This window comes from Balaenoptera acutorostrata, chromosome 11, assembly GCF_949987535.1.
Source record: "Balaenoptera acutorostrata chromosome 11, mBalAcu1.1, whole genome shotgun sequence".
NCBI classification, from domain to species: domain Eukaryota; kingdom Metazoa; phylum Chordata; class Mammalia; order Artiodactyla; family Balaenopteridae; genus Balaenoptera; species Balaenoptera acutorostrata.
Window position 1 is genome coordinate 10,393,815 of NC_080074.1, and position 18,679 is coordinate 10,412,493.

At 57.8% G+C, this 18,679-nt stretch overlaps 1 protein-coding gene across 5 annotated transcripts in view; it reads left to right on the forward strand.

Moving 5' to 3' along the window:
* Positions 1–17,863, forward strand: part of TMEM184B (transmembrane protein 184B) — a 50,006-nt gene extending 32,143 nt beyond the window's left edge. For 3 of the 5 annotated variants that reach the window (XM_057556867.1, XM_057556866.1, XM_057556868.1), the window contains 7 exons: positions 7,110–7,200; positions 7,720–7,795; positions 10,565–10,656; positions 11,520–11,689; positions 12,160–12,354; positions 14,427–14,447; positions 15,405–17,863. In XM_057556867.1, coding sequence (XP_057412850.1) covers positions 7,110–7,200; positions 7,720–7,795; positions 10,565–10,656; positions 11,520–11,689; positions 12,160–12,354; positions 14,427–14,447; positions 15,405–15,646 — 887 coding nt within the window. In that variant the 3' untranslated portion in view covers positions 15,647–17,863. Of the gene's footprint in view, positions 1–7,109; positions 7,201–7,719; positions 7,796–10,564; positions 10,657–11,519; positions 11,690–12,159; positions 12,355–13,348; positions 14,400–14,426; positions 14,448–15,404 lie in introns of those variants that run through there. The other 2 variants (XM_057556869.1, XM_057556870.1) reach the window with 2 other exon arrangements.
* Positions 17,864–18,679: the final 816 nt, after the last annotated feature.

Sequence of the window (18,679 nt, forward strand, 5' to 3'; positions counted from 1 at the left end):
TCTCATGTCCTTGGCTGTTTTTTATATTTAAGAATGGGGCTTAAAACTGCTGGGCCTCCTCCCAGTTGGGTGATAGGACACGGGGCGTTTCCTCTTCCATTTTCATGTGGTGGTGGGGCAGACACCAAATGAAGGCTTTGATTCTGGACCTGTTTCCCCAGAGAATAATGTTCTCATCTCCTGCCTGGGAGGAAGGAGCTGAGGGGCTGAGCTATGGGTGCAGCCAGGGAAAGGCCTTGGACATCTCCCCTTGGTATTTAGACTTCGTCTCTATATTTTCCGCAAGTCTTTGCATTGCTGTCCTCAGCTGGGCCAAGTTCTGTGAGGACAGAACCATCACAACCTGTCTTGAAAGTAAAAAGCCAAGAGTTCCACGTGGAGACCTGTAGGCCAGTGTTCCCGTTTGCACCCCTACCCACAGCCATCAGAGCTGCGTGGTGCGCCGTCTTCGGGTTCCTGGGGTTCTCGCTGGCTCCCCCCTGTCCCTGGGGTTAGTGACCATGCCGCATCTTCCAGAGCTTTGGTCGGCATCCCTTGTTTGCCACCTCTGGTGCCATGTCCTTGTCCTTGAAGGTTTGTACCTTTCCGCCCATTCGTTCTCACTTCAGGGGCATTTCAGGGGAGAGTGGAGGTACACCCTGTGAATTTGGAGGTAGTGTTTCCATTTTCCAGGGAGAAGCGAATGCTTGTCCACGGTGCCCCTGCTCTGCATCGACTACCTGGTAAGGGCCGGAATTCACAGAGCCTAAGGGTGTGCCACCAGGGTGTAGGGGGCAGGCGGGTGGTGGAGGGTAGAATCCAACCCCCTTACCTACAGTTAGTGTTTGATTGTGGTCGGGGTGAGAGGCAGCCCCTAAAGATGACTCTGAGACAGCCTGGGGAGCTCTGTGGGCAGACACGTGGGTGGCCAGAGCTCAGATGAGGGAGACGCCCTCCACAGGTGTTTCGTGCGGCACTGTTTTTTTTTTTTTTTTTTTTTAAACATGTGACTTTTTTTTTTTTAAATAATTATTTATTTATTTATTTATTTATTTTTGGTTGTGTTGGGTTTTCGTTTCTGTGCGAGGGCTTTCTCTAGTTGTGGCAAGCGGGGGCCACTCTTCATCGCGGTGCGCGGGCCTCTCACTGTCGCGGCCTCTCTTGTTGCGGAGCACAGGCTCCAGACGCGCAGGCTCAGTAGTTGTGGCTCACGGGGCCAGTTGCTCCGCGGCATGTGGGATCTTCCCAGACCAGGGCTCGAACCCGTGTCCCCTGCATTGGCAGGCGGATTCTCAACCACTGCGCCACCAGGGAAGCCCTGTTTTTTTTTAATAATGTTCGTGTGGCACTTCACAGTTTACCATGTATTTTTCACTACTGTTAGCTCATTCTCACCTCTCAGTTAACCTGGTGGGGTATATATTATCATCCCCGTTTTACAGATGTGAAAAAAAAATTCACGTAGGCTAAGAAACTTGCCCAAGTTACCCTGAGAGTAATTGCCAGAGGCTGGACTCAGCCCTGGGTCTCTGAGGCCCAGGAATTGCTCTGTGCCAGGCTTGGTGAAGGAATACAGGACAAGTTTCTCCCCTGCAAAAGTGTGAACTCTTGTTAAGGGAAGAGATTTTACTTGCATGAAAGAAGCAAAGAATGATGTTTCATTTTCTGAAATCTGTCCCAGTTTCAGATTTGGGACAAACTTAGCTTCCTGGAATCTGGCCCAAGTAAAACATCTTCCCAGCTAGGGAGCATACAGCCTGGATGAATACAGCTGAGGACCATAAAAGACCCAGAGGCCAGTGTGCTGCCAGGAGGACTTATGGGCTGGTAGTGGCCGTTGCTGGCCATGGCTCTGAGAGAGCCAGGAATCAGAAGAGCTCAACCAATCAGAATAAAGGCAGACATCTGGAAGAAACCAATAGAAAGAGGGACCAGAATCAGTGTTTCGAGTGGCAAGAAGCATCAATGAGCAGGAACAGCAAAGGACAGAAAAGCTGTGAGAGAGGAAGAGCAAAGTGCCATCGGAGCAGCTCAGAGTCTGGGGACAGTTGCTTAGGGAGGACCCCGCCCACCTGGCTGTAGCACGTCGCATGCGTTGTTGTCAGTGGTGATCACCAGTCACAGAAAAAGCGGGAAAGAATGTTTGGGTGCCCCTATTTACTGAGCAGAGGAGATTTCTGTCCAAAGTGGTCAAAATTAAGTTTTCCGGGCTCATCCACAAGTTACTCTGAAATATATCTTTCCAAATAACCAAAGTATTTCTGTGCAGCGAAGAGGGCTAGGCCCTGCGGCCGGCTTTAGGTGCTGCGGGTGTGTGGAGGAGGTGAACTTGGGATAGTCAGTGACCTGTAGCCAGTGTCACTTGCAGTGGGGGACTCATGAGGACAGTCCCCTGCAGCTGGCAGGGACAGTCTGAGTATGCTTCTTAGCGGGTCCTCTCTTGAAGCCCCTCGGGCCCCTCAGGGTTGTGTGGTTGCAGTTGTCAGGCCACGGGGGACGCTGGATGGGAGGCTGGGTGGAGAGTAATCTCTTGGTCTGCAGTTTCCTGTCCGGGCAGCTCTTGGTGGGAGAAGTTGCCAGTGAGGAAAGAAAGCCTTGCCTCTCAGGGTTGGAAGGGACCCGTAAAATCCTAGCTGCTTGGAACCCCCTTAATCTCTCAGCTCAGAGGCTGCCTAGCCTCTGATTGCATGCTTCCACTGGCAGGGAGCTCACTACCTTTCATCTCTGAAGACTACCTGCGAGAAATTGTTTCTTATACTAAGCTGAAGTCCTAGGATCTGCCCCTGGGATGAGTGGGTCCTGTCTGACCTTCTGGACGAAGGTGGTCATCACCTACATAAAGAGAATGATCCCTAATATCTTTTCTCCAGGCCTCAAGTCTCCAGCACCATCCTCCTTTCATCTTCATTCTGGTCCTTTGCCCCTGATTGTGTGCATTTGTCTCTAGTTCCTTTAAGATTTGGTATCTAGAATGGAGCTGAAAGTTCCAGGTACCTGATTTTCCAGGGCAAGAGAGAGAGAGGCGGGGGGGGGGGGGTGGGGTGGGCGGGAACCCATCCCTTCCCTCAAGCTGGATGCTCCCTGTGGGCCCCTTGGTCACTTGTGTGTCTGGGGCCTCTCCAGGGGACCAGAACTGGAGCTGTGGTCAGAAGCGTGGTCAGGCGACAGTGCTGCTGGTCGAGAACCCCACTCATAATCTTTTTTGCTCTTCTGATGTCCAGAGCCAGCATATCTCTGTGTTTGTTCCTGGGGTGTGTGTTGAGTTGTCCAGTTTAAACATGCCTGCTGGGGTGGGGGGGGGTGGCATTTTGCACGGCTCCATCATTTCCTCGGAAGGGCATTGATTTGTCCAGATGGTCAGTGGTCTTGGTGTGGGCTGGTTGTGTCATCTCGAGGAGATTCTGTCTTGTCTCCCTTCTACGAGATGCATTATTGACTCACTAACGACTCTTTAACAGACACCGTCAGCAAACTGGTATTTGGCCAGACTGTCTGGCCCCATAGCACTGTGAAAAGGTCAAAAGTCCTGAACTGAGAGAGATGGATGAAATTTGATGATCTGCCCAGTTGAATGCAGAGCTGCACATGGACAGACAGTGGACCACGTAATCAGGAGCGTGCCGCGTGTGTTGTGACACAGGAAAGGATGTGAGCTCAGGCACCAAGCTCTTCCCAGGAGTGGATTGCAGGACAGCCTAGCTTGGTGGTTCTGGACAGAGGGGCTGATGAACCTTGGGCCCCTGTGGCCTCGCCTGAGGGTTTTGTCTTTGGGGACTTGGGGAAGGTGCAGCTTCCCAGGCTGTGGCAGGGTGAGCTCCTGAGCGCAAGACTGAGTGTTGGCCATACCCGCCTGCCCCGCCTCTCTGAGCCTCACCTGGAGCTGTGGCCTGTGTCCATCCATTCATTCCTTCCGTGTTGATTGAGGATGGAAGTGTCAAGCCCTTTGGTAGTTGTTGTGGGTGGGCCTCGGTTCCTGCCTGCAAGGTGTTTACAGTGTTTACAGAAGACAGTGGGTAACACTATGGACTGTTCATTGTGAGCACAGCCTTATAGATAAGGCATCACACTCCCACCCCTGAGGCCCATCCTCACAGCAGCCTCACCAGGAAGAAGCTGTTGTTATCCCCGGCTTAGAGATGAGGAAACCGAGGCACAGAGCACTTAAGAAACTTGCCTGAGACCGCACAGCTCCTAAGTAGTGGAACCATGATTCGCACCCAGGCAGTCTGGCTCCAGGATCCATGGCTTTCTGGCTGCTTTATGCTGCCTCTTGTCCTGGAAGGATCAGACAGATCAGCAGAGAGATTGTGGGGTGTGATGTGAGCATGGCGACAGGACAGGGGAGGCCGCCAAGGATGAGGTGGCATCTGAGCTGGGGCTGCCTCTGGGATTTAGCAGAGAGATCGGGCTGTGCCACCAAGGGGAGGCGTGAGCGATCACGGCGTGTCCTGGGAACTCCGGAAGTGGTTTTATGTACATTCCACTTACTGTAGCTGTGTACATAACTACCCCAAAACAGACTAGTGTAAAACAGCCATTTATTGTGTTCATGGATACCGCACGTCAGGAATTTGGACAGGGCATCTTGGGGACAGTTTGGTCCTGCTCCATGATACCTGGGCCTCAGCTGGAGACCTGAAGGCAGGGGAGGGACCATCTGATGTCTGGTTTACTTACGTGTCTGGCAGTTGATGCTGATGTCAGCTGGGAGCCTCAGTTCCTCCCCCACACGAGCCTCTCCATGTGGACTCTCCACGTGGGCCGGCACGGGCTTCCTCACCGCATGGTGGCTAGGTCCAAGGGCAAGCATCTCAAGAGAGGATGAGCCAGAAGAAAGAGGCCTTTCCTAACCCCAGCATCAGATGTCACCAAGCTTTGCTTCCGCTGTGGTCACCCCAGTTCACCCAGATGCAAAAAGAGGGAAGAAGACCCCATCTTCTGAGAGGAGTGTCATTGTTATGGGATGGGGCTGCCTTTGGAAAATACCATCAACCACAATACAGCCGGGCCCAGACTGGAGTGGACCCATCCACTCTACTTGGCCTTATGTGGTTCTGGACAAAGGCTATTAGCAGGCTGACATCAGATTGGGCTTGATGCCCCCCGCCCCCTCACCCCCCTGCCTTCAGATACCCCGAAGTTTCTGTCAGTGGAGATTCCTGCAGCCACCAAACATCCTGAGCTGCTTCCGTGTCGGACAGGCAGCTCACAGGGCCCTCAGCCCCGTCAGAGGACAGAGGCCCCTGAGGGAGGCGGGCAGATAAACAATAGTGGCCGTGACAGCCAACACTGAGTGTGCTGGCCACTCTTCTGAGCACTTTGCATACTCACTGAAATCCCACCGCCTCCTAACTCCGGAGGGGCTCTTTCTGTCCTCATTTTAACAGATGAGGAAACTGAGCTGCAGAGAACCTCCCAGCAGAGAGTCACACCTCTGCCGTATGTCTCTAGGGGGACGGTTGCAGCACAGGTGACAGGTGCTAAACAGGTCATGTTTATGTAGGGTGCCACTTGGGCCCCTGTTCCCCAGCCCCAGACGTGAAACCTTACTAGGTTAGAGCAACTGAGGGACGTAGAGCCCTCAAATATATTCCTTTACACGTTGCTGAAGGCCAACTTCTACCTTGAACCATACGGCCAGGATTTCCTGTGTTCCAATTTCAGGCAGTCAAGCGTTTGTGGTGTGGTTAGTATATGCCAAGGGCTGGGCCCACGCTAGAGGGAGAAGCAAGCTCCCAGTCGATAATCACACTCCGGGGGTGGGCGGGGCGGGGGCACAGCGTCCGTCTGCAAACCAGTAGGGTCCGTGGGTGGGGACGCACGAGCTCCCATGGTGGTGGCCGGGGACTTCTCATGGTGGGTGGTGTCTGACAGGTTGACGGTACTAGGAGGTCAGAGGGCAGGGCGTCCAGGCAGTAGGATCTGCAAGGGCAGAAACATGGAGGGCACAAGACCCTGCCGAGGGGAAGGGGGCACCTAGTGTTGCTGGGAAGGAAGTGTGAGGGGTGGGCAGGGACCAAGCCACCTGGTGAGAGATCTTGAGCTGAGCCAGGGGGCTACACCGGGGGGCCTCGAAGGCCCTTCTGCTGCACGGGGGTTGGCCAGTCAGATGAGAAGGAGCCCGCTGGCTGCAGGGCTGCTGGTGCCTCTCCGTTGATCTTATCCCCTGACCCCGCCTTGACCCTCCCCTTGGCCTCACTCCTGCGCTGGACGCGTCTCCTGTTCCCCTGCCCTAGGTCCCTGATCTGCCTTCTGCATCCTCTCCTTCGTGGCGTCCTCCACCGTGCTCCTCGTCCTCCTCTCCACGGCCTGTCTCCCTGGCTCCCGACACTTCCGTGTGCTTCTAGCACCCTGCAGGCAGCAGCTTGCATTTGCTGACCCCGCGGAAGTCCTCTGACCAGGAGACCAATTACAACGTAGTGCTGTATTTGCAGCATTTACAACATACTTCTACTGTGCCCTAGGTTGCTGCTGTAAATTTTGGATCTTTGTGGGTGATGTCAAGCTGTGTCATGATTCAGGATGAGCTGGCCCAGCTTCCTAAGACATTTGCACTATATTTTGTGCACCTCTCATAGGTTTTGTTACAGCTTATCATGCTGTGCTCGCTCACTAAGATGCCGCTACACGCTGTTGAATGCGTAAGGGGTTCTATCTCATTCTTGCCGAGAATTTCTCCTGAGATCCCTCTGGAGAAAGTTTTATTGTTGCTTTGTCATGAAATTGTGATCTGTGACACACAAACAGAAAAGCGCATAAGGCTAATAAATAACTGTAAAGCCAAGACCCAGAACACGCACACTGCCAGCTCCTCAAGCCCCCAGCATCCCGTCCCGATCTCCCCTCCCACAGCTCCCCACACGGTCCTGGATTTGGTGGTAATCACTTTCTTGCCTTTCTTTGTGGTGTGACCAGCAGTGTGTGTGCGCATCCCTGAACAGCATGATTTAGCCGTGATTGATTTTGATTACAAATGGAATATTCACTGCGGATTCTTATGTCCCTGAGGTTCCCTCCCCGTTGCTGCCTGTGACTGTGGTTCTTTCACTTTCGTTGCTGTTTAGAATTCCACCATCTGTTTATCCATCCTGTTGATTTGAGTGGTTTTTCTCTGGACATTGTTTTCACAGCCTTGGTCATCTATAATTTCCTGAGCCTGTGCTATGAATACCTTGGGGGGGAAAGTTCCATCATGTCAGAGATCAGAGGGAAGCCCATCGAGTGAGTATGAAGTCCCCCCAGAGCCCCCCACACCACCCTGTTTCCTGGGCCTGACGTTCTCCGAGCTCTCCTGGCGTCAGCCGGTCACACAGACCATCTCTGCCCGTGACCTTGACCTCTCTGCCTCTCCCACACTTCCTGAGCGAGGCCATTCATTGGAACTCTTGGGAGGGCCTGTTTGGCTCTTTCTCCTTCTCTCTCTTCCTGTCCTTTCCTGTTTGCCTGTTTCTCCCTCTTGTAGTTTTTACATTCAGTGCCTTTTAAGTTGGTTTGTTATCCCAAGGGCAGTGTCGCCCCGCTCCTGCATACCCTACCGCATATGCAAATACTCTCCTGCGTCTCTCCCTGTGCTTGGCCTTGTGCTTAAAGACTGCCCAGGATCCAAGCCCCGTCCTCACCCTACCCCGCCCTACCCCAGCTTGTCTGGATCTGCAGGAGGGTGAGGGCAGCCTCCCCCAGCCCTACCTTCCTGAGTCTGGCTCTTTGCTCACCAGCCCCTTCTCTGCTTGTCTCTTCCAGGTCCAGCTGTATGTATGGCACGTGCTGCCTCTGGGGAAAGACTTACTCCATCGGATTTCTGCGGTTCTGCAAGCAGGTGGGTACCCCTAGCAAACTGCCCTGGTCAAGAGTTGCAGGCCAGGCACCAGGAGCCTGGGTCTGTGCCCTGGAGTAGCAGCTGCAGGGGCCGTGCTGCCCCTGGTTGACATAGTGACAAAGAGCATAGGGCCCATCTGCAGGGTTCCCATTTCCTGTGAGGCACCCCAGCCCCAGCACCCACTCCCTGAGCTGTTAGGGATGCACCTGCATTGGTGGGGTGTGCTCAGAGGGGCAGCAACAGGTGTCCCAGGAGTGCCTGATGCAGCCCTGGGCAGGAAGTAGTCCCAGACTCTTGCTCACTTTGACCAAGTTGTGGTGTGTGTGAGTCTGAGGAAGTGCATGGCGATTCTAGAATCTCAGTTTGAAAACTTCTGATCAGCTGCGGCTAGAGGCCAGGAGGGTTTCTGCATTAAAGAACATGACAAAACAGCTCTGAGCAGCCTCTGGTCCTTTCCCCCATTTCTCACTTGGCAGGCAGTCTAGCAGCTTCCAGTTTCCAGAGCTGCGCCCCCAGTGGCCTCGAGTGGCCTGGGTGGAGGCAGCGTGGTGTTGTGCGTAAGTGCATGGGGTCTGGGTGTCTGACCATCTGAGTTTGAATTCCAGCCTCTCCTATGACTGTGTGACCTTGGATAAAGTACGAAACCTCTCTGAGCCTTGGTTTCCTCTTCTGTGAGATGAGCTTAATGATACTTACCTCAAGGGATGGTTTGAGGAACAGGTGAGGGAAAGCCCTTAACACAGCCCTGGCTCAGAGCCCGCTGTCCCTTGCTCGGGAGGGAGTCAGGCGCCACGCCCAGCTGGCATGACCTCGATTTAGTCTCCTCTGGGGCTCCACAGGGCCTGTCAGCCCGTCCAGCATCGTGCAGCGTCATCACGAGGGGAAATGAAACCCATGGCCCATGACCATGACCTGCGGGAGGACTGGCCTTTCTGCTCCCTTTTGGGCGGGGCCATGCCCGCAGTGCAGACGCACCCACAAAGCACTGCCTGGATGGCCCAGTCTCCAGTTCTGCTTCCAGATCCTCCTTCCCTAGGGTGTTTCTAAATTCAAAACCTCCCCACAGGACCTGCAGGGAAGGAGTTCAAACTGTCCTGGGTTCAGGGTGGGGCCTGTCAGAGCCATTGTTTACCAGTGCCGGCCCAGCTGTGACTCACTGCCTTCTTTGATGATGATGTTGTGTATGAAGTTTTGACCCCAGATCACTAGCTGGGTTGCCTTGTTGCAAATTATTCCCCAGCCCTGTGGGCTTTGATGTTCCACTGCTGCTCCTGGAAGTGGCAGGGTCAGGTAGTAAAAGGAAAGAACTGAAGAAGCCTCCTCCCTGCTTTCCCACGTGAGAGACGACACCGCAGCTTTGTCGTCAGTGCCGGCTCCCGGGTCTGAGTCTCCTGGAGAGTTTGCCCCTTCTGCCACTTCAGCTGCTCTGTGCCTCAGTTTCCTCATCTGTACCCTGAGGATGATGACAGTACTCACGTCACGGGGCTGTTGTGAGCACCGAGTGAGCTGACCCGGGGCAGCACCAGCCTATCGGCAGGCTCGCAGGGCTCGCTTGGGACACGCTGCTGACCCTCCCTTTCCCCAGAGCGTGCCGGTCCCACGTCCTCTAGGGGCTGGGGGGCAGGGGAGTTTTGTGGGGTTTGCTGACAGCAGCATCGCCCCTCTAGCCCCCGTCACACGCACCTCTCCTCCTGGCAGCCACACGGCTCAGGCCGCCCCGGGCTCCCCTGCAAACTTCACTAGAGCCTCGTTCGGGACGGAAACCTTGGGTTCCACAGGTTACTTTCTGTGCTCCGGGGTCCTTGTCCCATTTGCAGCCACACTAGCTTAGCCTTGTTAATGACTCCCATCTCCACAGAAGGGGCCTTGTGGCTTAGATTTATTTGCTTTCAAGAGAATGGTGCTTCTAGTGATTTTTTGGGCACCGAGGGTACCTCTGGCGTTTACTGGTGCCTCTGTAGGGACTTGTGGAAACCTGGCTGAGGGATTCTCTCCGAGGCAGAGGCCTCTGCTGAGTGCTCAGAAGTGGGAGACCTCCAAGGACACCCCGTGCAGTCTCGCTCCCCAGTCCCCGCACAGCGACCGCGCAACACGGGGCTGGTTACAGCCATCTACCGCGAGCAGCCACTCGGAGCCTGAGTGACCGCCCACTCGGGCTTCTGCAGCGGTAGTTGGCAAGGCCAGAATTCAGACACGTGTCGGGACTCCGGACCTCGGGCTTCAGGCTGCTTCCTATTTTGTGCTTTTGTGGGGTCATCTCCATCCCCAGTAAGACCCCAGCTTGACATAAACCCTGGACCCAGGCCTAGAGCATGGGGCAGGGAGGCAGACGCGGGGTAGACAAGGAGACCCTCACCTGCCTCTGCTCTCTGGGGCCACTTCCCTGCTGCCGCCCCTCACCAGCACTTAACCCCTTGCACTTGTCTGCTCTCTGCCCCTGGGCCGAGCTCATGCCCCTGGCGTGAGCTGCTCCCTCTGTCCGTCCCCCTGTCCCTGGCACGTTCGTGGGGGCCCCTCCTCTGGTGGAATCTCTGTCTCCTGCGTCTCCGCCATTCTTCCTTCACACCCTCCTGTCTTCTCACGCAGCTGCATCGCCCTGTTACTGTCTCGTGTATTCTGCCTTCCCCTCCTGACAGCAGTTCCCCCAGGGGCAGGAGGTTGGGCCGCCCCCATCCCCTGGCATCCAGCCCAGGCCCAGCTGGCCAGAGGAGGTGCTTCTTCCGTGGTTTCTGTGCTTATCCTTGACTCTTGACCTTCTCTCTGCAACAGGCCACCCTGCAGTTCTGCGTGGTGAAGCCGCTCATGGCTGTCAGCACCGTGGTCCTCCAGGCCTTCGGCAAGTACCGAGACGGTGACTTTGAGTAAGCAGCGGGTCCCCGCACGGCACGTGTTGGGAGGAGTGGGCGGCCCTGCCCCGAGGCTCATGCCCTGGCCGAGGGAAGGGGGTGGCCTCAGATTGCCCCACCCCCGTGTCCATCCTCTGAGTGGAGGCCAAGCCTGACCCCGGCTTTCCTCCCGCCTGCTGCACCCCTGAATTGCGAGGCCGGAGCCTGGCAGTGGTGCCGTTGCACTTGGCCCCGCCTCTGGCACCAGAGTGAGCGCTCAGCATCTGTCACCTTCAGGCTGCAGAGTGGTGCTGGGTGGGGGCCGGGGGGAGCAAGAAGGGACAGTGACCATCCCAGGGCAGGGGGCGAGAGGGCCAGAGCCCTGAGGGTCCCGTCTCGAGTCTCCTCTCCTGTGTGAATTGACGCACACACGAGACTTCGGGGGGTTAGTGAAAGTGACCACGTGTCCCACGTGGCCCTGAGCTTGCACGCACTTCAGACACACTCCCTGTGCCCTACACGACAGCCCCCAAGGGCCGGTGAGCAAACAGAGGCTCACAGGGGACGTCACTTGGCTCAAGCGCAAAGAGCAAAGCTGAGCTTCGTGTCCCTCTGACCATCAGTCTGAGGCCCCGCCCCCGAGGACACCTGGAGTCCTCCACCAGGAGCGTGGGCACCGGAGCTGCAGGTGGCAGGGCTGGCCTGTCCTGCAGGTGCTCACCCTCACACTCCGCCCAGTGTTTGGGCCGCTTTGATCACCCGTCCCCTCCCTTTGATGGCTCGGGGAGCATTTCTGAGAGCTGTGCAGAGTGGCATGTGGGCAGGGCAAAGGGGGGAAGGAGGCCCCTTGTCCCACAGAAGGGTCAGTTCAAGCCAGAGGATGCTCCCCGTTCCCGCAGCGTCACCAGTGGCTACCTCTACGTGACCATCATCTACAACATCTCCGTCAGCCTGGCCCTCTACGCCCTCTTCCTCTTCTACTTTGCCACCCGGGAGCTGCTCAGCCCTTACAGCCCCGTCCTCAAGTTCTTCATGGTCAAGTCTGTCATCTTCCTCTCCTTCTGGCAAGGTGAGCCTCCTTCCAGCCCCTGTGAGGCTGGCCTGTGCCTCCCTGTCCCCTAAGCCTTGTCCTCTTCCTCCTGCTCACCGTCCGCAGTGCCCCGAGGGCCCAGGCCATGGGGCTGTCCCTAGGCGATCCTGGCCTGGAGCTCAAAGGGACCTCTGTCCACTGAGCACCTGTGGGGTGTGACGTCTGGGCCCTCAGGGGCCTTTCACAGGAGCCATGACCTTGGGTGGGACTGCTTCCTGGACAGGGGGATCCAACCCAGGCGGTGTCCAGCCAGGACCTGGGGAGCGTGATTTCCCTGAGGCCTTGTCTTGTGTCAGCATCCCTGCCCAACAGGAGTAACCGTGGACTGTGCTTCCAACCTCTCTGGAGAGTGTGGCATTTGGGGGGCTGTAAGGAGGAAGAGAGATGGGGAAGGGAGTCCAGTCTGGGGCCAGACGCCCACACCTCCCCTTCCACACCTCCCCTTCCAGGCATGCTCCTGGCCATCCTGGAGAAGTGCGGGGCCATCCCCAAGATCCACTCAGCCCGCGTGTCGGTGGGTGAGGGCACCGTGGCTGCTGGCTACCAGGACTTCATCATCTGTGTGGAGATGTTCTTTGCAGCTCTGGCCCTGCGGCACGCCTTCACCTACAAGGTCTATGCTGACAAGAGGCTGGACGCACAAGGTATGAGCCAGGGTCCTGGAGTCGACCCCCCCAGTAGGAAGGCTGCTTCCCGGCCCCGCCCCAGGGCCCCTCCTGCCTCCCAGGGTCCTTCAGGTGTTGATGGGTCGGGTCAGGGATCCCAGGTGTAGGAAAGGGGCCACAGAGGTCCAGGCTCCCCTGTCCCCTGTCACAAGGTGTTGGGGTCAGGGACTGGTCCTGGAAGCTACACCCACCTGTCTCTTGCAGCAGATCTGGAGTATGGAGATGATATAGCACAATATCCCCATGGGAAGGTCAGGACAGAGACCCTAGAATAAACAAGTTCCGAAGGGTTCCTGACATCAAACACTGTTATCCATTTTGTCCTGTAATTCCCTTGTCTCTAAAGCTCTTTTTTTTTTTTTTTAACCTGATCCCTTCTAAGAAACAGACTCAGATGGTAATAGCTTTTAACAGCTTTCTTTTTACACCTGCTAATCTTCGCTTTGTTAGAACAGCAGTTGGCAACCCCAGTTGTATATTAAGATGCCCTGGAGAGTCTTAAAAGTCCATGCTGTCCAGGCCCCACCCTCGGAGAGTCTGCATAATTGGCCTGGGTTTGGGCCTGGCAGGATGTGCTGACAGATCCCCAGGCTAGTCTAACTTGCTGGCTGGAGAAGCAGGGGCTGGGGGCCACCTCTGGCTGCTGCTGGCCAGAGAGGGGATGCTCAGGGGGGAGGAGGAAGAGGAGGCTCGGGATGCCTGAACTGCCTCACCCCGTGTGTGGGGGGGCGGGGCCTGGGGAGGAGGAAGCCTCCTGGTCCAACACATCCACCCAGGGGTTTGGCTGCTGCCAGCTCCCTGCCTGTGGGGCTGAAAGCAGGACCCACTTGCCCAGGCCCACCACCTGTGCCCACCTCGGGCCCCGGGGAGCGGCGTGCTGAGCAGAGTGTAGAAGCACTGGCCTGGCCTGTGCAGGGCTCCTCGGGCCCCCACCTCTCACCCTACCTGCCGTGTTCTTTCCCTGGTTGGGAAGAGGCCATAAAATACCCGAGGCTGCTGGAAGCATGTGGACTGAATCACCCTCCAGGCCTCACGACTCTTGGGCACCTGACACTTGCTGCCTGGGCACTCTAGGTACTTTTTCCGGTTTGGATTCTACACTTAGTGCTGGGCGCAGTAGTGGCCAGGGCTCACCGCTGCCTGCTGCCATCCCACCTGCTTCCCATCAGGCCCCCAGTTGGAAGGATCTGGCTGACACCCTCCCAGTGTTGAGGGCGATGTCCCTTCGACCTGGTCCTGACACCCTCTGCCCTTGGGAAAGTCACCCTTATGCCAGGAGTCTGAGGCCACGGCCAAGAACCCTTTCTACACCCTTAAGGTTTAACGTGGTTCAAGCTGGCGCTTCTGCACTAGTGGCCCTGCAGGGGCTCTCCGCGGTTGCCTGGGCTGTCTTCCCGTCCACTGCCCCCAGACACATCCAGCTCCAGCCAGAAACAGCGTGGCCAGGCCTCCAGCTCTAGCGGGGATGCCAGCCCAGCCCAGCCCAGCCCAGCCCGGCCCGGGAAAGGTGCTGCGAGCCTTTGTCCACCACTGTGCTGGTCCCCAGCCAGTTGTCCCCTCACTAACCGCGGCGCCCGGCCCCTCTCAGCCCGTCAGGGTTGGGTGCAAAGCCGTGGTGTGGTCAGTACACGTCACCTGCCCCCTCCTCCATGTCCCGTCTGTGGAGTGTTGTGAGGTTTGTAAAGCATGCAGCACAGGCTCAGCAGTTCTAGCCAAGCCTGAGGAGAAGTGGGGTGGGTGGTCCCTACTTTAGTGCGGAGGTGGAACTCCGACCAGCGTTCTGGGGGTCCACTCTTTGTCCGCCACCAGAAGAAAGCGTGAGCCCCAAAGGAGGAGTCTCCTAGGTGGACACGCCCCCCAGGCCCCCGGGGGGCAGCGGGCTGCCTGGGTGCCGGCAGGGCCTGGGACGGGGCGGGCAGGGTGCGTGGTGCGGTGCCGGCCTCGGTGGTGGGCACGAGGTGTTCACTCAGCTGTCTCTTGTCTTCTCTGTTTCTTTGGCTCCTCTCCCCCTCCCCCTGCCCCGCTTTTGCCCCGGGTTTGGCCGAGGGCAGTGCCGACATACGGCCCTTACGGTAGGTTCTGCTCTCAGTCTGCACGTCTGTCCTGCACGTCAGTCCTGGTCCCTGTCACCAGCATGTGTCTCCCAAGCTCCTTCGCTGTGTCCCCGCCTCCTCCCCCCCAGGCACCCCTGGGCGGCAGAGCCCAGAGCACTCGCCTCCAAGGGCTGCCCTCCGTAGAGCTTTCCTGTTTTCGTCCTGGTCTCTCGTTGTCCTGGAACATGCCCTGCTCTGTCTGGGGGCACGGTGCTTGTTAGTGGGGAATTGGGGAGTTTAGTTCTGTTCCGTGGCAGAGAGTTTGAAGGGGAAAAGAGCATGCAAGTTTGAGTCTGAAAACCTGGGACCAGAGTCGGGCTCACCCCTTCCATCTCGGTTTGGGGGCCTGGGCCATTTCTGCCCCCCAGAGCCCTTGGGGATGATTTGTTAGGGAATTACGAGGAAGCACCTCAAGGCAGGTGGCCCCTGCCCTGTCAGAGCGAAGATGTCTGCTCCGTTGTGGGTCCAGGCCCCTGTTGGCCTGTCCTGATGGAGCGGGTCCCTGGTCCACTCCCCAGAATGAAGGGGAGCACCCGCAGGCGAGAGGGGCATGGGCCAGCGCCCATGGAGCCTGGGCCCCCTCGCCTCCACTCCCTGTCTTCAGTTGGCGCGGAGCTCGTCTTGGCCTCCCCAGGGCGCTCGGGCTCACGCCTGCAGCACGCCAATCTCCACCCCAGCTCCCTTCCCACCTGCCAGACTTTCCCAAGTGGCTGTTTACGTTTTCCCCGGGGGTGCGCTCCACTCTGCACCCCGCCAAAGGAGCCATTTCTTTGCTTGTCCCTTCTCATGTCCGGGACCCCATTCTCTGTCCCAGGAGGGGTTGGCTAGATGACACAGCCTTGGGGCAGGGGGTTCGGTCCCGGGACCAGGGGCAGGGGGCCAGGCTGCCTTGCCCCCCGCTGCCCGGGCCCCTCACCCCCGCCTCCTGCCCTGTAGGCCGCTGCGCCCCCATGAAGAGCATCTCCAGCAGCCTCAAGGAGACCATGAACCCGCACGACATCGTGCAGGACGCCATCCACAACTTCTCGCCCGCCTACCAGCAGTACACGCAGCAGTCCACCCTGGAGCCCGGGCCCACCTGGCGCGGGGGTGCCCACGGCCTCTCGCGCTCCCACAGCCTCACTGGCGCCCGGGACAATGAGAAGACTCTGCTGCTGAGCTCTGATGACGAGTTCTAGGTGCGGCTGCTGGCGGGGAAGGACTGGGACCTTGGCCAGGGCAGGGTGTGCCCCTCCTCCAGCCTCACATCCAGGCTGGGAGGCAGGCTGGCTCAGCTTCGGCAGTGCCCTTTAATTTATTGGACCAGAAACACATATCGCTTCAAGAGGAACAGCCGGATGCTGTCTGCCCAGAGGATGGCCCAGGCTCACCCAGGAGCCTTCAGGAATATTTATACAAGGCCAAGGCTCTACTGCCTGGACGACGGGCAGAGGACAGTGGGAGCGACTCCCATGCCCCTGCGGCTTGTCCTTTGGCGGCAGCATGTTGGGACCAGCCGTGCCCAGGCCCAGACGCTTGTGTTGTGGACCAGCGGCTGCAGCCTTCTCAGCCCCTCGCCCACAAGACGTACAGCCCCTCCCCCAAACACCGTGCAATACTCTGACCCGGGCTCTCCCTCCCGCCTGCTCCCTCCCCTGTCCCCTTGTCTGATGCTAGGTTAGCCTCCCCCTGGGCAGGAGGAGGGAGGAGGGAACACGGATGCTCTCTGTGGACCTTCCTCCTGACCCAGGCCTAACTGGCATGCTGCAGGGATCAGAGCCAGACACCAAGAGCCACGGGTCCCACCTCAGAAGGGTGCTCAGGCGCATCTGGGCTCCTGAGTGTCCTCTCTGCAGCTGCACCTTCTGCCTGCCTCATGCCCCTTCCTCCTGGCCTGCTGAAGACAGCCAGCCGCCCACACTGCCCTCCCACTTGCGGTCTTTCCTCTTGAGAGCATTTTGGGTAGAGCCCTTGCTTCCCAGCTACTCAAAGGGTCAGGGGTTCCCACCCCTCCTTCCCAGGCTGAGCAGTCAGCACCTCTGCTGGATCCTGGTCTCTCTCCCTGGGGCTGCTCCCTCCTGTTTCCTGGGGAGGGTCTGGTCTCCGCATTTCAGACCAGCTTCCAGCTTCCGGAGGATCACAGTCCTCCGGGAGGGAGGAGGGAGGGATGGGGCATGTGGCGGGGAGCCAGGAGATGGGGGACTCCTCTCTCTGGCCCCGTATCCGAACAGGGCCTGGTGTCCTGCCTCATCTGGCCCCAAGGCCCATCTCTTCTGTGCCTTAGTCACATATGAAAGCTCCCCCTCACTAGGCCCTCAGCCTGTCCCAGACACTCCTTGGGGGCCCCCTGTTAAGCTGCTGGCGCTCAGAGGATCCTGCAGTGCTGGGCCAAGTGCCCTTGGACAGGCCTCAGGGGTGGCCAGGACCACCAGTCCCCTCCCCCTCCCCCACCTCCATGCCCATATCATGGAGCTTCCTGGGGCCAGAGCCCCCAGGCAGGCCGGGCTTACACTGGCCACTGTCTTCGGAAGAGCCTTGTGATGGGACACAATGCACGTTCATACAGGCGGAGTGTTCTGTCGCTTGAAACCCAGAGAGCACATGGGTTTGGGCTGCAACAGCCTGGAGGAGGGGGCAGAGTGGGGGAGGAGGGCCCTGTCCTGTGGGAGCAGAACTTCGCTGTGGCATCTCTCCTTCTGGCCACTCTTGGCCTGAACTGTACCGAGGTCGGGAGGGGGGTTCCATCACAGTAGTCTTCCCCGGCCTCCTTCAGTGACCAAGCCAGCCCTGCAGGTGGGGGCGCACAGAGGCCTGCATGTCTGGTACCGGAGGCCAGCTCTCGGGCCCCTGGTGGGCCTGGCCAGTGGTGGCAGGCTATGCAGGAGGCAGCATGTCGGTGCAGGCCGTCCCAGGAGGACCTCTATCCGCCCCCACCATCTGCTCTCATGAATCTGTTTCTCTGATTCTCCTTCCAGGCCAAAGTGTGCTGCTGACTCCCTGCCCCACTGGTCTTTGCCTACCCTGCTACCTGCCCGCTGGCATGGTGGATGCGGGGCTCCGTGGCAGGGAGCTAGCAGCCCCTGGGGGGATGGGGGCTGGGAACGTGTGCCCAACCACTCCACCCCTCCTTCCTAGGATGTGTAATCTGCCTTGTCTTTTTATTTTTTATTTTTTTTGTTAATTTTTTTCCCCAATAGAGTAGCTCTTTGTACATAAAAAATACTTGAAAAATTAATTGTATGATGTATGAGAAGACAGAGTCCCCTAGTTTTGTATCTCGTGTATGACTGCCATGAGTACCACCAGAAAGCCGCTCTATTTTGGTCTCTGTGACATTTTAAATGCGTGACAGAAGTGAGCAAATACAGTGAGAAAGAAATATATATATGAGATAATATAGATTGTATTGAAATCTCCTCTGCCTGTGGGTAAGGCTTTTTCCTTCCTCTTTCTCGGCTCCCTTGTATGTGTTTGGGGGTGGGTTTAGTGGTTGTGGACAAGGGTGTCCTAGGAAACCCCCTTCCTTCCCGGTGTAGGTGTAGGTGATGGGGGGATTCCCATTGCCAGAGACTGAGGTTGGGGTCCAGGCCCCTGTTGGACAAAGTGTCTCCCCCTCCCCCGGCCAGTGGGACATGATGGCAGCCTTGGTCACTAGGGGTCCACCCTCCTCAACACCCCACAGGGCTGGCGTGCACAGTGGGTTGATACCTCGTACCCAGTTTGGTCAACCAGATAGAGGGGGCCCGTACTCTGGCAACCCCATTCCTGCAGGTGTCGCCCAGGGGTTGGAAGAGATTTCCCGGGGTCCTCATGCCTCCCAGCCTATCTTCCTGCCTCCCTGGGCCCACCCTCCACCCTCCACCCTCCACCCTGGGACCGGAGGCGCCTTCCCCCAGCGGCAAGGAGGCCTGGAGCAGGGCCTGTGGGGCAGTGGGCATGCGCCAGACACCTGGCACCTTCCTACCACCGCCGCATGCCTTCCTGGGGCCTGGCCTGGCTGACGGGGGCGCTCAGGAATGCAGCGTGGGTGGGGGCAATTCCCAGCCCAGCCAACCTCCACTCGTCCCCCCGACAGCTTCCTGCTGCCCTTTCTGCAGGCCTGAGCTCAGCGTCTCCGGATCAGGATCCTGGGCCCCAACCTGTGAGGGGAGAAAGGCTTGTGGACCAACCCAAACCATGTGGTTTGGCCCTTGCCCAGCTTTCAGATCCTGCACCTTCGACAGGAGCATCCT